Consider the following 15,846-nt stretch of genomic DNA (forward strand, 5'->3'; position numbering starts at 1 on the left):
CATTTTCCTTTTAAGTTTTCACGGTGTTTGTGCAATGCACACTCGTTTGAATAAAGTACACCCGTAAGGAAACACTCCAAGCCTGTTTATTCAAGTTGAGGGGCCGCTACACTCTTTGTTATCATGCAAGTTCCTTACAAAAGGTTCTTTGAAATACTGCATATGCATGTGTCCACAGGTAGAGATAAATATCACATCTTGTAAGGAAAATCACACCTTGTCAGCTCGGGTAGCCTCAGGCGTTCAACAGGCTATTTGAAGGAGACAAAATCTCGACTGCTTTTACCTGCAGATCCACTCTCTTTCTCCTGCCTTTGAGGTAAGATCTTCGAAAGCCAATGTACTCTTAAACTGGGTGATTCAGGTGTCATATATAAGAACACTAATGCATATTGATTTATAACCAATGTGCTGTATGCTGCACGAAATCAAGCTTGTTAAAAAATTCTATTTAAAATTTTAACAGACTGACATGTGACAATGTTGAGAAATAGTGCTGCACTGTGCAGTGAGGATGTCTCGTGACCTCCTATATATATATATAATTATAAAAGTACTACTCCCAATGCAATGTGCTAACTAAATATAGAAACAGCTGTTTTATGTTAAATTTCAGTTAGTTTTGGATAATTCATAGGCTCATTAAAATTTAAGTATGGGTCTGATACAGACGTGTGACACATTTAAAATGAAATTTAAATATATTAAAGAAATTACAAATAAAAAATCTGAAAAAAGTGTAGCAATAACTAAAATGCAGATGTTTACATATGGGGATAGAAAAAGGTCACTGAATTGTATGATAAAAATAAGAAGTACATTTTAAAATCCAATATAGTTAATCATGTGCTACGGGCTTTAAAATCCCAATCCTATTACTAATAATATTTTTGAAAATATAATTTTTACTTTCAAATACAGATTCGAAAATAGTGTTTTTTTCTACCCCTATTTATAATTTGTAGATTGTTAATTTCGCATGAACTGATTTTTAACAAATACATACAAAAACGTACTTCTTTTGACTTCTGATTGTGTAAATGTAATTCTTAGAAAAATAGTTTGGGTCTTTATCTCAACCTGAATAAACTAATGTGAAGACTTACTTTTACCCAATGCTTTTTCATCTCCTAAATGCGTATACAAACTGATTGTATGCCAAAATGGTTCTGCTTCCCATTTTATTCAACAGATCCCGAACACTGCAGCAATGCCTCCTCCCGGTGTGTGTCTGAACATTATGGAGGCCCGTCAAAAGCGGGATGGTTATGGTAGCTTTGCCAACCCTGATAGGCTTTTAAACCAAGACTACCAGCAGCTGGAACAGTACTGCCTCATTCGAGGAGTGCGGTACATCGACGACATGTTTCCCCCTGACAGGAGAACTATTGGCGAAGGGATACTGAAGCCTTCTGACCTGAAGCGAGTGGAGTGGCTGAGACCAGCGGTGAGTGTTTTGGAAGAGCTCAACAGAAACCAATGTGTATACCAAGACATTTGAGTATTTATCCCTTTACATGATATCAGACAGCAGTTTCCTTCACTTCTTTTTTTTTAACGTAAATATTGAGTAGGAGTGTCTATTGACTTTACTTGTTGACTGGTCATACATAATTTAGTAGCTAGCTAATAAGTTAAGACAAAAGTGTTTACTAGGTCTCTAGTATAAGGCTTTTTCACCTCACCAGTAAACTCTCTCTCCCTCCGTCTCTCTCTCTCTCTCTCTACCCTCCGTCCCTCCCTCTATCATCTCTCTCCCTCCCTCCCTCCCTCCCTCCCTCCCTCCCTCCCTCCCTCCCTCTCGACTCTCCCTATCTCTCTCCCTCCCTCTCTCCTCTCGCTCCCCCTCTCTCCGTCCCTCCCTCTGTCTCCCCCTCTCTCATCTCCCTCTACCCCCGGCTCCCATCTCTCCCCTGACCTCTCCACCCTCCGTCCCACCCACCTTTCCCCACAGCCTCAATGGAAATGTCGCAGGACATTAATCCCCCTCCCTCACACACCCATCCCTCATCCAGCACCAGTCACTTTCTGTTCTCTGCTGCTACTGAAAATGTAATGTGTCTAACACATGTATATATGACTTTTTTCGTATACCCCTTTTTACCGCCCCCCCCACTTTTTTTTTCTAGGCTCTTATCTTTTTATGTTATATGTTCTTTTATATGTGCACTGTGGGACTGCCAGAAACGGTATTTCAATTTTCTGTATGTATAACACATGTGGAAACTTTGAAGATAAAGTGGACTTTGACTTTGACTTTGAACTAGCGAAGCTCAAAATTTTGAGAACTAAACTCACTAAACTAGTGAGATTCAAAATGTTATATTGCAAGCAATTCCATATCCTTGACATCAGGTGGCAGTTTCCGACACTAGTTGGAAACTGTTACTACCAAAATGTCCATTAGTTTACTTGTTGGATTGTCTTTTGACTTTACTAGTTTACTTGTTTTACAAACTTGCTTCACAAGTTTACTACTTAAGACACAACATTTTCATAAGGTAACTAGTAAAAACACTTTTAACCTAGCTTGTGAGGCTCAAAAGGTCTACTACTTTAATTGTCTTTTAAAATAATTAGTTAAATAGTGCTACCTGTTCGACTAGTTAACTTGTCTGGACATTTGGAGCCACTAGTTTGTTAGAAAATTGACTAGTTCAAACTTTGGTACCATTAGTGCGATGCCTGGTGTCACTAGTAAGGCTTATGTTGGAACAAATTGGACAAAAGTGTACTTTTAGAAAGAGAGTGACTAATACAAGTCTTTGTTCAACTAGAAAGAAAGAATGCAAACCAGCATGACCAAATGTCAACTACTGCAGACAAAGAGCAAACTAGTGGAGGAACTGCCATCTGACATAAAGAATATGGAATCAAATGTTGCACAGCTTGCGAGTGCCTATATTTGATCAAGTAAGTCATAAATAGAAGTCTTTCATAGAGCTTAACCGTTTACTCTCTAACACTCCCTTTGTTTCAGAAAATTGCTCCATATCCAGCCTTCGTACTTGACGGGGTCTCCAGGTTTGACTTTGGTCAAGGACTTGTTGGTAGAGACATTTCTTCATTCATAATTTCTGTATGGGGATACTAATAATATGCTTTCTTGTCCCAACAACTCATTGGCTCATTTCTTTTAACCAGGAAACTGCTGGTTTCTAGCCTCTATTGGGGCACTGACGTTCCAAAATGACATCCTCTGTAAAGTCGTCCCTCTTGAGCAATCTTTCGATGGGAAATACTGCGGGATGTTCCACTTCAGGGTAAATACTCACAGCACAAACGGTTTATTATTTTTTCATTGAACTCTGATTGTAATCAAATGAAATGTGCTAAATGACAATTCCCGAACTCTTGTCGACCGCACTTTGGAAAAAATATGCGCAATGAGTAAAAGGAATATTTAAGCTAAAATAATTAGTGATGCATCGACACTGAACTGCAGTGATGATACACACACAATGCCATGTTTTACTTTAAATAGTTACTTCTTTCTTTTCATATTGGTTTATACAATCAGTTTTGGAGATTTGGAAGATGGGTTGACGTCGTCATTGATGACAAGCTACCAACAATCGATGGCAGACTGATCTTTGTCCACTCCAAAGATCAAAATGAGTTCTGGCCTGCTTTGCTGGAGAAAGCCTATGCCAAGTATGAAAATTACATAGTTTCTCAAAAAAGCTTTTATCTTAGCATGAATTGGAGGATCTGTAACAATATTGTTACATCCGTTTTTTTAGAGTGTGTGGTTCCTATACCGACATGAATGCTGGAACTCCTTCCGAGGCCATGATGGACTTCACAGGTGGTGTTCACATGTCAATCCAGCTGTCAAACCTCCCCGCAAACCTGTGGGAGCTGATGTGTAGAGCTGGCCAAACCAAGACACTGATGGGCTGTGGTACAGCTCAGGGGGTAAGGACAAATATAGAACACAAAACCAACACTGGATATTTTTCAACAATTATTTAGCAGAAATGCTAACAAGATTTACTTCAAATTTGCCAATGCGTTTTTTTTATTAATTACATTTGTATGTTTATTTTCCATGAACAGTAGGGTTTTAGGCTCCTCCCTTTATTGACCTCCTCTGTTAGCATGGCTACCAAAAACATTTTTACTACACCCCTTTTAGACGTGACAGATCAAGTTTTTGTATTTTCAGGAGCTTATTAACATTTTATTTGCATAACATCATATCAATGTAAAGTCCATAGACAGAACATTATTGGCTTGCTAACAAATCTTGAGGAAAAATGAATGGCGGCCATGTTGAAGTCCAGTATCAATGGTCAAGACCAGCCTCCCGCTTCTATCCTCTCTATGACTCTGTATCCCAATATTTTAAAAATAATTCTTTGACTTAACCACATTCTTTCTGTTATTTAGCACCCTAACTTTTCGGTCATATGAAAATGATTTCTAGACAACTGTTTCAAGTTGGACAAGATTTCACTTCTCTAAAACCCACTAACTATATAAATGATGAATGCTTTTTGCTTGTAGAAAACATCAGCCAACACCGTATTACCGAGTGGACTGGTCCAAGGCCATGCCTACACTGTTACCGGTGTGAAACAGGTAGGGGAATAAAATAAAGACATTGCACAAAATAACATTACCAACAGCTATTAAATCGTTTTTTAGCTTCTACCATCTTTGCATTAATAATTTGTAATAATATTAGTGCTGTCAAAGTTAACGCGTTAATTTTGGCGATTAATTTTAAACATTTAATGCATTAATTTTGAACGCAATTAACGTGGTTTTGTTTAGTTCCGGTGGCGGCTGACCTTTGGTCACGTGCGCGGGCAAACCGGCAAACATTTATCCTAACTAGAGCAGAGTCTTTGGCGGAAAGATGTCTAAGGAAGGACTATTAGGGGGAACGTTTCATTTTAAAAAGTTGCCCGACGGCTCGTTGGACAAAGCAAAAGCAATTTGCAGTTTGCAAAGCCGAATTTAGTTACCACAGAAGTAACACGTCTTTAGCGTATCACTTCAAAGCAAAGCACCCTACTGAAATTACCTCCACGGGACCGCGCCAGTCTACACTACAGGAGTGTGGCACTCGTGGGCGAATAACGAAACCTGTAACTGAAAAGTTAACCAATTCCTTGGTTACTTGGATAGTTAAAAAAAACTGCCGCCCAGTTAGCACAGTAGAGGATGATGGACTGAGAGAAGTAATTTGTGTTGCATCGGGAGATACCTCTTATAATTTACCCTCGAGAGGAACCATCGTATCAAGAATACACACGTTGTATGAGGATCAGAGGGCTCAGCGGACGAACATTCTTGAGCAAGCAAAGCACATCGCTGTCACAGGTGACCACTGGACGTCTGTCAACAACGATATTTATTTGGGCGTCACGGCGCATTTCATTGATCAAGACTGGACTCTGCAGTCGTTTGCACTTACTGTGAGTAAAACCGAGGAGCGACATTATGCCGAGGCATGTGCTAACCATTTTCTGGATGTTGCAAACGAATGGGAAATCAAGGAAAGGTTGACCACACTCGGCACTGAGTGCCCGTAACATGGTAGCTGCCGCGAGGCTACTTCCATTTGAACACCTGCCTTGCATGGCCCACTCTCTGCAAAGAACGGTCACAGTCTCACTTAAAGACAGTGGATCTGAAAGTGTTCTGGCCCAATGTCGCAAGATTGTCGGGCACTTTAAGCATAGTCCATCTAACGCTCAGGAGTTAAACGAACAGCAGGTTGCACACGGACTTAAGCAAGAATCACTTGCTCAGGACGTTGCAACAAGATGGAATTCTACACTGGAGCTGGTAAAGAGGATGCAGAGAAACAAATCTCCACTGACCACTACCCTGGCGCAGCAAAAGAGCAAGGTTGCCATGTTGACTGACCAGGAGCTTGCCAAACTGCAAAAGCTGGAGGAACTACTGGAACCTTGCAGGTATGTTATTTATTTCTGGTTTCTCCTCCCTCTCTTTCTTTCTCCCTATCTCCTGTGTACAGTATATGTGACCCGCTTTCCTCTCTCTCTCCATCTCCTATGTGTATGTTGTTTTCTCTCTCCCTCGACTCTTTCACCTGTGTGTGTGCTGTTCTCTCTCTCTCCATTTCCTGTGTATGATGTTGTTCTCTGTCTATTCCTCTCTTTCACCTGTGTGTATGCTGTTCTCTCTTTCTCCATCTTCTGTGTGTGTATGTTGTTGTTCTCTGTCTCTCCCTCTCTTTCACCTGTGTGTGTGTTGGTTCTCTGTGTTGTTAATAAAGATTTACTCAAATGTTTAACACCTTGTGCTTTCCATTGCAGATATGTGACTGAACTGCTGGGGGGAGAGCAGTATGTCTCCTGTTCAGTGGTCTTGCCAGCCTTACGCCACTTGTTCAGAGTTATGGAGCCCTCAGACGATGATCCAGTTTATGTTCTGAGGTTCAAGAAGGCCTTTACCACAGACCTAGCTCAACGGAAGGATACCAACCTCAAATGGCTGAAGATCACTACTGCCCTTGACCCTAGGTTTAAAGACCTTAAGTGCCTTCCAAAAGATGAAAGGAGTGAGGTGTGGGCTTCAGTACGTGACCTGATGATGAGAGAGACACCAGCCCAACAACCAGCTGCTGAGACAACAGAGGAGCCGTCACCAAAGAAGAAGAGGAGGATGTCCATCTTGCTGTGTTCTTCTGATTCAGATACAGATGACGAGGAGGAATCCATAGAGCATTGTCTGGATTGCTACAAAGCAGAGCCAAAAATGGACATAGAAGGGGGGTCAAAGAGAGAGGGAGCACATGCCAGGCTGGCACCCATTGCACGCAAGTACCTGTCAACCCCTGCAACCACTGCCTTGTTAGAGGTTGTTCTCACTCTCAGGCCACATTATTCAAAAGAAGCGAGTTTCTTTGTCCCCTGAGAACGTAAACAAACTGGTCTGCCTCAGCAACTGGCTGAAAGTAAAGAAGGACTAAGTAAATTATCTTTTTGGAGTGAAAAATGTTCTAATGTTCAACGTTCTTATTTTTTTCGACTTATTGTTTGTATTTGCACTTTGCATGTGTGCACTTTAAGCCATTAAAATGGTCTTTGAATTTAAATATACTTTCTCTGTGTTAATTCTACATTAATTTGATATTATTCAAATTAATATTCATTATAAGCTTTAGTCTTAAATAGAAAAATGCAATTAATTTATGGAAATATTAATCGCGATTAATTACAGAAATTTGTGTGATTAATTAGTTAATTTTTTTTAATCGATTGACAGCCCTAAATAATATATTGCATTTTGAGTGTATGATTTATAATGACGGTCCTGTCTGCCATGATGACTGTTAAGGTGATGAGCCGAGGGAAACTAATAAACCTGGTGCGTTTGTGGAACCCCTGGGGCAAAGGAGAGTGGAACAGAGACTGGAGCGATCGGTGAGAACGACTTCAGAGATAAATTGCTCTGAATATTAAGATGGCTTTCCAATGACATGAGGATTAAAGACTTGTAGCCTTAGGCAACCATGGATCTTTTGCTGTATTGCAATATACTCAATGGCCTTTTCGGTACATTCCTATAGGTAGCATTTAGAAGGCTTAAAAGGTCATTCAGAAAAGAAGCATGAAAGCCAAATTCTTTCACTTTTTTTTTTTACCTAGACCTTTAGGTTAGCCTTTAGGCTTAAACAGAGCATTTGGATATGGAAAAAAAGGAAACCTTTAACAGTTGTCATCTGAATATCCCTCTGGGTATTATTTTTTTGCCATTTAACATACAGAACATACCAGCCGCACTGTATTTGCATATAAGCAAACCATTTTTGCCCCATTTTTTGAGCTCCAGCACATATTATGTTTCTGTAAGAACATGCCTTAGGATGTTTAGAAAGAACTGATGATAGGATATTGTCTGTCCTTAAGGTCTCCTCTGTGGAAAACCGTGAGTTACAACGATCGAGAAATTTGCCTTTCAGTGGCTGATGATGGAGAGTTTTGGTAAGCTAACTCAATAAATGTTGAAACCTTTCTATGCACCTGCATTTTTCTATCAATTTTCTATACAGTAGCAACTACTTGAAATCCGGGATTGTATTTAAAAAAAAATATTACCAACTGAAGAATCTGGAAGAATTAATTAGATCCTTTACTTAAGTAAAAGTACAAGTACCAAAGTCTTAAAATACTAGTAAAGTAAAAGTCCTGATTTCACAATTTTACTTCAGTAAAAGTAGAAAAGTATTAGCATCAAAATGTACATAAAGGATTAGTTTAGGGAAAAGCGTAGCACTCCGATTCTGAGGTGGTAACAAGAAATAATTGGATATACTGTAAGAGCATGCAGAAAGAGATAAAAGTAGAAGAAGAGAGGTCAAAGGTGAAAGTGCCCCAACAGTCTATTACAGCTTACCTAGGGGCTGGTTAAGCCTGAGCCAGCCTAAAATATGAGCTTTATCCAAAAGTCAAACTATTTTGCCATGTTGAAACACAACAGGCACATTGCGTTAGAAAATGACAGTAGTCTGTTACAGGATTGTTGACATATTTTAAGACTCAAAGCACTTTGTAAAACCGGCTTGTTTTTCACTATTTTACAAACTCACACATTCACAATAAACCAGTGAGTCATTAAGTGACAGATGGGTACAGGTATGTTTGCTGTGTTTGTCAAAAAAAGAGACTTTCTCGACACTAGCTTCTATGGGCTAGAGATCCAACGCCTTGTATGTGATATACTAAAGGACATCTCTAAGCGACTGACCAATCACAACAGAGCTGGCTAGCTAACCAATCAGAGCAGATTGGGCTCTGGTTTCAGACAGGAGGGGAAAATAGGTGCTGCAGCACAGGCAGTATGAGAAAAATAAAGACATTAAAGGAGGTAAATATATTACAATACAGAAATACAAACTTATACAAACCGAAACATTTGCATAATATGGCCTTTTTGATGACAATCACACTGAAAATCTCAATGTTAGGGTTTCTTAGTTTCAGCATCATATCCAGAGACTAAATATAGTATGTCAAATGAATCTCCACAGGATGAGCCTGGAAGACTTTTGTGAGTTCTACACAGATCTGGACATCTGCTCCGTGAGTCCAGACTTCCTTGATGGGAGCTCCTCCAGTCACTGGAAGTCCTACATGAATGAGGGTCGATGGGTTGCAGGAACAACTGCTGGAGGATGCATGAATAATAGAGGTACTCTAAGGATATCTGGACTTACATTTAACAAGGTTGGATAACATGTCCATACCAAGTGATCGATTACTCTTTATAGGACTAGGAAGTGGCACCTGTCAAATCACCAGAAACCATAATTTGGCAACTGAAGTCACTCTCCTTTTTCCCCCTTAGTTTTTTTTTTTTTAATGTCCCCTTTTTTCTAGGAAGCAGTTCAACAAGACGAGGATTAGTTTTACACTTAGCCATAACCCTAACCCTAAGAGCAGTAGAGCAGTCTGGGCAGGAACAGTTTGACTTGGTATGTTATACAGTACAAGATTAGAAAACAATTTCAAATTCATGGTTGTTTCAAGGTATTTCAATTTGCCTTGTTTTGTACCCCAACATTTCAGTCAACAGTAAAACCCAATTACATTTGGTTTTAATCTCTGTAAAATATCATACCACACACCCGACTCTTTGCACAGTGATTCATGCAAATAATCCTCTCTTTTTCCTACAGACAGTTACTGGACCAATCCACAGTATCGGGTCAAGATTGCCAGCCAAGATCTGGAGAACAACGGAGAGAAAAATGTGCTGGTGTCTCTCATGCAAAAGCCGCACAAGAGAAACAGACGACTGGTTCAAAGCATTCACATTGGTCTCTGTGTATTCGAGGTAAATACAGCGTGAGCATTTTTATCGATTCACAATACAGTAGATATGGAAGGCAGCTGAGGTTGTCAGATTAAGTGAAATCAACAATAAAGTCTGACCCAAATTGTATACATAACATTAATGCACATCACAACATGCAAACAGTATCTTGCTATTTTTAATATTGTAAATCCTGAACAACATGTTGTACATTTCTGCTCCACGCTACCGCTTTTTAGAATCAGCGTAAATCTCCACTTTGAATATAGAACATAGTATTGTCATATTTTATTACACTTTACTGTACTCAGTTTCCCACATAATTATATTTTGTGAAAATATCGTTTTTTGTTAAAGATGTTTTGGGGCAACCAGTGCCTTTAATCAAGTGATAGGTGTATAATGGGGAGACAGAGGGATGATGCGGCAAATGGTCTTAGGCCTCCGCATGGGAACCAAGCCCCAGTATATGGGCCATCAGCTCTACCAACTGAACTATACGATGGCCCGTAAATATTGTGTTTATTCATCATTTGTTACAATTGTGTTAAAAAAAACCTTTTCAATACTTTTACCAAAGCAAAATCCTAACTATTTAGTAATCAAACTGATTCTGATTCTGATTGTGTAGACCAGAGAGAGTTTAGATCCATCATGCTGTATGTAGGCTACTTGAACCTTTTATTTCCAAGTACTATAATATTTTTTTGAAAGTACAACAATACACTTCCAAGAAGATAGTACCAATCAAAGAAAATGTTTAATTTATTGAACAATTACTGTTGAATTAAAACATCTGAAGGTTGGGCAATACAACTATGCTGAACAGTGTGTGTGAATGTTTCTCTCTCTTAAAGAGCAAGTAGCAGAAATACAGGTCTTTAACTCAAGCTTGCATAACTGTTAGGCAAGCTCCTCACCTCTGTCTCCCACTTTCAACACTGTATCTATAAATAAAGGCTCTCTCTGGCAAAACAATCATCCATTATTAATTATTTTCTGAGCAGGACAGCATTATAATGACGCTTCCTTTTTCCGCCCTCCACCAGCACTTGATGGCTGGTGGACATGGGTTTTTTTCAAAGTATTATTATTTCTTTATATTACCCTATAGTGATGGCCCCCTTATATTTATTTTGTAAATGTGTGGCTTTTTTTTTGTTTATTATACAGGTTGAGTTTTCCCTATGCCTTCATGCCAGAATAGACTGTTATACTTCATTTTAAAGCTAATAATTAAAAGGGAGTGTTTGAGTGGTTGGTTAGTGAGGTAGATCTAAGACATGGGGAGTGTCTGCTTTTTATGTGGGAATTCACATGCTTGTTAGAGAAATAAATTAATTGAATTGAATATTTGACACCCATATATTTAATGAATTCCTTTCTTTCCCCAACATGAACTCTACTGATTTACCTCAAGGTGAAAGACAAGGTAAGACATTTTTGTTCCCCGTATCCCTTCATAAACCTCCATCCACATCGTGCAGAGTTAGCGTTAGGGTTAAGGTTAACCCTATATATCTATCTCTACAGTACAAGGCGCAGAAGGGGAAGTTCCCGGCCTCTTTCTTCAGCAGCCACAAACCTGTTGCCCAAAGTAAAACCTACATGAATGCACGTGAGGTGATGGAGTTCCTGGTGCTGAAGCCTGGCGAGTACCTGATCGTACCGTCCACCTACAGTGCCAATGAGACGGCCTCCTTCATCCTGACCATCATGTCCAAGGCAGAGGCCATGGTCTAGTAAGTCCTTCTCTCGACTACCACTGACCAACTTTCTACATTAAACAATAAAAACAACTAAAACCAATTCTTTGCTGACAGTGAGAATTCCGGTGAGCCTCCAGATGAGCCAGCTGAAAGGGTGTGTAAGATATAAATAAATACTAATGTTGTTTATTATTCTGATTCTATCTCCTTAACTATAACTTTCAATGAATATCATTTGGTGTAAAATGACTCTCTTGCACTTTATATGTATTTTTTAAAGTCCAACAACAAACAGGTCGAAAATGAACAGGAAGACGAGAATAAGAAATCCTTCTTCCGCCAAAACTCAGACAAGGTAATATTTTCATTCTCACTAACTAGCTAAATATCTCTCTGATTAATTTGTCTTTGATTTCTACTTGGAAATTCTTCTAATTATATTTAGTAATTGTGTTATAATTGCAGTTCACTTTCAGCTCATTGTTTTGATTAAACAGTCCACATACATTATGTCCATTCATGAAGTGGATAGAAACCGGCTGAAATGCTAGTAGTGTTGTTTAGTGTCTGCTTGATATGTAGGCAAGCATAGAACCTTAGCATTGATATAAAGGCTTATTCATGCTTCTGTTTCACTGGCAGCTTCTGTACCGTCTATATTCTATAGATACTAAAATTATAGGTCTGTGGCGGTCTGGTGTTCCATACAGGCGATTAACAGCTCCAGACCCCATTCCAGTTGGTGAGGGGTTTTTACATTGTTTGCCAGGAGTTCAACGCCATTTGGCTGTCTTTGTATTCCTTTACCAATCAGAGGGTCAGTGGGTTGTTCTCCAGATCCATCAGTCCATGTGTTGCAGTGTCCTTTGACAATATACATAACCTCAAATTGCACCTCTAGCCATATTAAAATTTGATTTGCATAGACCACCAACTGGACTGGAGTGTGGTTCATAACTGCAGTGTGCCAATGTGCACAAGCTAAGCATACACTTCTTTTGGACATGACAGATGACAATATTTGTAGCAAGCTAAGAGGCTAACATGTCCTGTTAATTTAGCCAGCAATTATTGGATGTGGGCATAAATTGTGTTTATCTTGGGATTGCAGCAAACCAAATGTTAGCCAAATACGATGGCATTCTTAGCTAGCTGGATAATCCTGTTCTGTTAGCTTGTGGCTAATACTAATACTGTGGCTAAAATATTAAGGTAAAGTTTGAATCAGTCTATCTAATCTTGATTTTATCCATTTCCAGTACGAAGAGGTGGATGCTGAGCAGCTGCAGAGTCTTCTGAATGAAAACATTCTGAAAGGTTTGAACTGTGAAATCATATGAGCAGGTTTCACCTGCTAACCCTAACAACCACAAGAGTTCAATAAACTAAAGTATTAATATATTTATTTTCTTAAGTGAAATGTGCACTGCTATTGCAGAGTTTATTCCAAACTAGCCATGCCTAATTAGGATGTTCTTCCTTTTAATCTTCTTCTCTAGGAGACTTGAAATCTGGAGGCTTTAGCTTGGATGCCTGTCGGAGCATGGTTGCTCTGATGGATGTATCCTGTTAATGCATTTGATACAATTGATATTGATTTTGTTACAGTGAATTTCAAATATTAATTAAGTAAAGATGAATACTTTGTTCATTTACCTCTAATACACATATTAAAGGAAAGGCTTAAACATGTCTCACCATGTACAGCTCTTGATACCTTAATGTTTGGTTAGACATCGATCACTGGAAAACTGAATGGGGAGGAAATTGTTCGTCTGTGGAAGAAGGTCGTCATGTACAAGGTAAAAGGAGGGTTTTAAACGAAAAATAAATAGTTTTCTATAGCTATACTGACTATTCATTATTCCATATGACATATGCATTTAAACACAGATATGGAATGATCATTGGTGGTGTTTTTTCTTTTACCAGGACATTTTCTTCCGGACTGACGTTTCACGAACTGGAACACTGTCACTGAGTGAGCTGAGGAACGCTTTCCTAGCTTCAGGTACAAAGTACATTTATCTGGTGAATTCTAAAATATATTCGATGGATAGACCTTCCTCCGGTTATTGATGATAAATAATTGGATAAAGTTCTCTCTACTGAAACATTATTATTAAAGCAGGAAAAAGGGCAGTGTGCAGGAGTGTTTGGGTTTGCATTGTTGACCCTTGGTCAATGATAATTGCTATTTATTGTAAGAATTGCCAGAAGGCAAACATGTTAAAAAAAATGAAACATTGACTTTAATTAAATGTATTATGTCAACAGATTCCACATAATTGTATTAAGGTAGTTGGAAGCAATAATATTAAGTTAAAACGATATGTTTTATTTAATCTTAATAGGATTGTTTACAATTAACCTAATACAATTATGTGGAATCTGTTGACATAATACAGTCACAACTTACAACTTTTTGGAAGCCGAAATTCAAACAACCCCCCCCCCAAAAAGTAAATGCCAAAACCTCCTCTAGATCTTGCTGTGTGTATGTTGAACAGACATTAAGGTCAAGGATGACATGCTGAGTTTGATGGCGCTGCGCTACGGAGCCTCCGCAGGACACCTGACTCTAGAGAGCTTCCTCAGCCTCATCCTCCGCTTCGACTGCATGTTCAGTAAGTACAAGAGATCGCCATTCTTGTGAGGTTATAAGGTAATGAAATTGATTTACGATGTGTGTGTTACTCAACAGAAATCTTCAAACAGTTGTCTGGGGGACAAACAATCACTCTTCAGGAGTCGGAGGTAATGAAATAATTTCTTCTTTTAGAAAGTATGTAAGATTTATTTTACACACCACAGCTTTTGGGATGGAATAGAAGACAGAATAAATAAATATTTTTCTTGGATAAAAATGACATGGACATAATGGTTTATTACCCCAGATACCAATAGTGTCAAATTTAGTGAAGAAACAAAGATAAATGCCAATGGTGTGATTATTCAAACCTTTTATTCCTATTTTATTTAATCTTTGATGGGGCATTTTACTTCTTCTGTTTGTATAATTACATATATTTTTATTACACATTCTAACTTGTTATGTTTATATTAATATATTTATTATTATATTGTTTTTATTCAATTTCTTTTATTTCACTATGACATAACCCACCTTTCTTGCAATAGATAAAGTATTTTAGATGTTTTAATTCTTATTCTACAGCCATTTTATAACGGAATCAACAGTTACTCCATAATGATTAACCATAGCAAAAATGTGTGTGTTAGCAGTGATAAAAGTTGTTATATATAATAATATAATTCATTATTGCATATATACGTTGCCATTCATGAATAACCTGTACTTTATTTTCAGTGGATGTACATTTCAATGTACACTTAACCCAACAAGGAAGATGGACAGAACAATTTGTCAGGAAAACAGCAGTAGATATTTCAAGAATATCCTTTCATATCGCATAATGAGCCTTTACATAATATATGCTTTAGTTAAAGGGAATTTCCACTTCTATATCTCTGTAGCATTGCAATACACATTCATCTGTAGCACCTATGTAGACGTAATGTGAGACGTGATAATAAGATGGAATGTTATTACAATAACAGACTGAGTCACTGAACTTATTTTTGTATTATAGTAGAATCAAAATGAAAGCTTACAAGGCTTTGTATAATCACTTTTTAAATCATTGTAACCTACTTTCTACAAGCAATAAAGATATCAATTCTGTGAAAATGTGTGTAAAGTTGGAATTGGATTTGGGCAGGTCTCATTTAGCAGATCACAACACCATCAGTAATCTGCAAATTTTCAATCACTTATGTATATAAATGAAACATTAATTTCATTGCATAAGCAGGGTTTTTTCCTAGGAAAATACAGCATGACTGCAGTACTGTGGGCTGATCTTGTATATAATTTATATCAATTCTCGCGAGAACATGGCGCCCGTATGCAGGATGGCACAGCGGACGCAAACAACAATGCGACGCCGGAGCTCCGTTAAAACAAAGCTGTCATTGCCTTATGGCTGTCCCTTCTACGCAATTTACATATTTTTTGATTAATTATACAGTCATTGATGAGAATTATTGTTTTCTGGCATCACTTCAACATTTTGCGGGGAAAATCGGCAATTTGGCATGAGGGCATACGACCTGTAACCCGGTTTACACAAAATCCTGAAAATAATAGTTTTACTTCTCATGACATTTCGAGAAAATTAAAGAAAAAGAAGACCTTTATTTTGTGTTGTTGGTCCAGTGACAGGTACAATAATGAACTCAATCATGTAAATACTTATTTGTGTAAAGTGATTATTAAATTGAACTGCATAAAAAAACATGATTACTCAGCAAAGAGCCC

At 38.2% G+C, this 15,846-nt stretch overlaps 2 protein-coding genes across 2 annotated transcripts; both read left to right on the top strand.

The window, feature by feature from the left end:
• Positions 1–118: 118 nt before the first annotated feature.
• Positions 119–15,216, top strand: LOC134881361 (calpain-1 catalytic subunit-like). The gene is made up of 22 exons (XM_063908628.1): positions 119–319; positions 1,193–1,447; positions 2,981–3,050; positions 3,145–3,263; positions 3,521–3,654; positions 3,744–3,918; positions 4,510–4,584; positions 7,318–7,403; positions 7,890–7,964; positions 9,011–9,171; positions 9,659–9,816; positions 11,216–11,227; positions 11,329–11,537; positions 11,619–11,658; positions 11,785–11,859; positions 12,764–12,821; positions 13,004–13,065; positions 13,238–13,306; positions 13,437–13,515; positions 14,015–14,131; positions 14,209–14,261; positions 14,836–15,216. Exons 2-22 carry the CDS (start codon positions 1,211–1,213, stop codon positions 14,860–14,862), a joined length of 2,091 nt encoding a protein of 696 aa, XP_063764698.1. The 5' UTR covers positions 119–319; positions 1,193–1,210; the 3' UTR covers positions 14,863–15,216.
• On the top strand, positions 4,598–6,949 carry LOC134881362 (E3 SUMO-protein ligase ZBED1-like). Its single transcript, XM_063908629.1, has 2 exons — positions 4,598–5,930; positions 6,294–6,949. Exons 1-2 carry the CDS (start codon positions 5,545–5,547, stop codon positions 6,892–6,894), a joined length of 987 nt encoding a protein of 328 aa, XP_063764699.1. The 5' UTR covers positions 4,598–5,544; the 3' UTR covers positions 6,895–6,949.
• Positions 15,217–15,846: the final 630 nt, after the last annotated feature.

This window comes from Eleginops maclovinus, chromosome 19, assembly GCF_036324505.1.
Source record: "Eleginops maclovinus isolate JMC-PN-2008 ecotype Puerto Natales chromosome 19, JC_Emac_rtc_rv5, whole genome shotgun sequence".
Taxonomy (NCBI): Eukaryota; Metazoa; Chordata; class Actinopteri; order Perciformes; family Eleginopidae; genus Eleginops; species Eleginops maclovinus.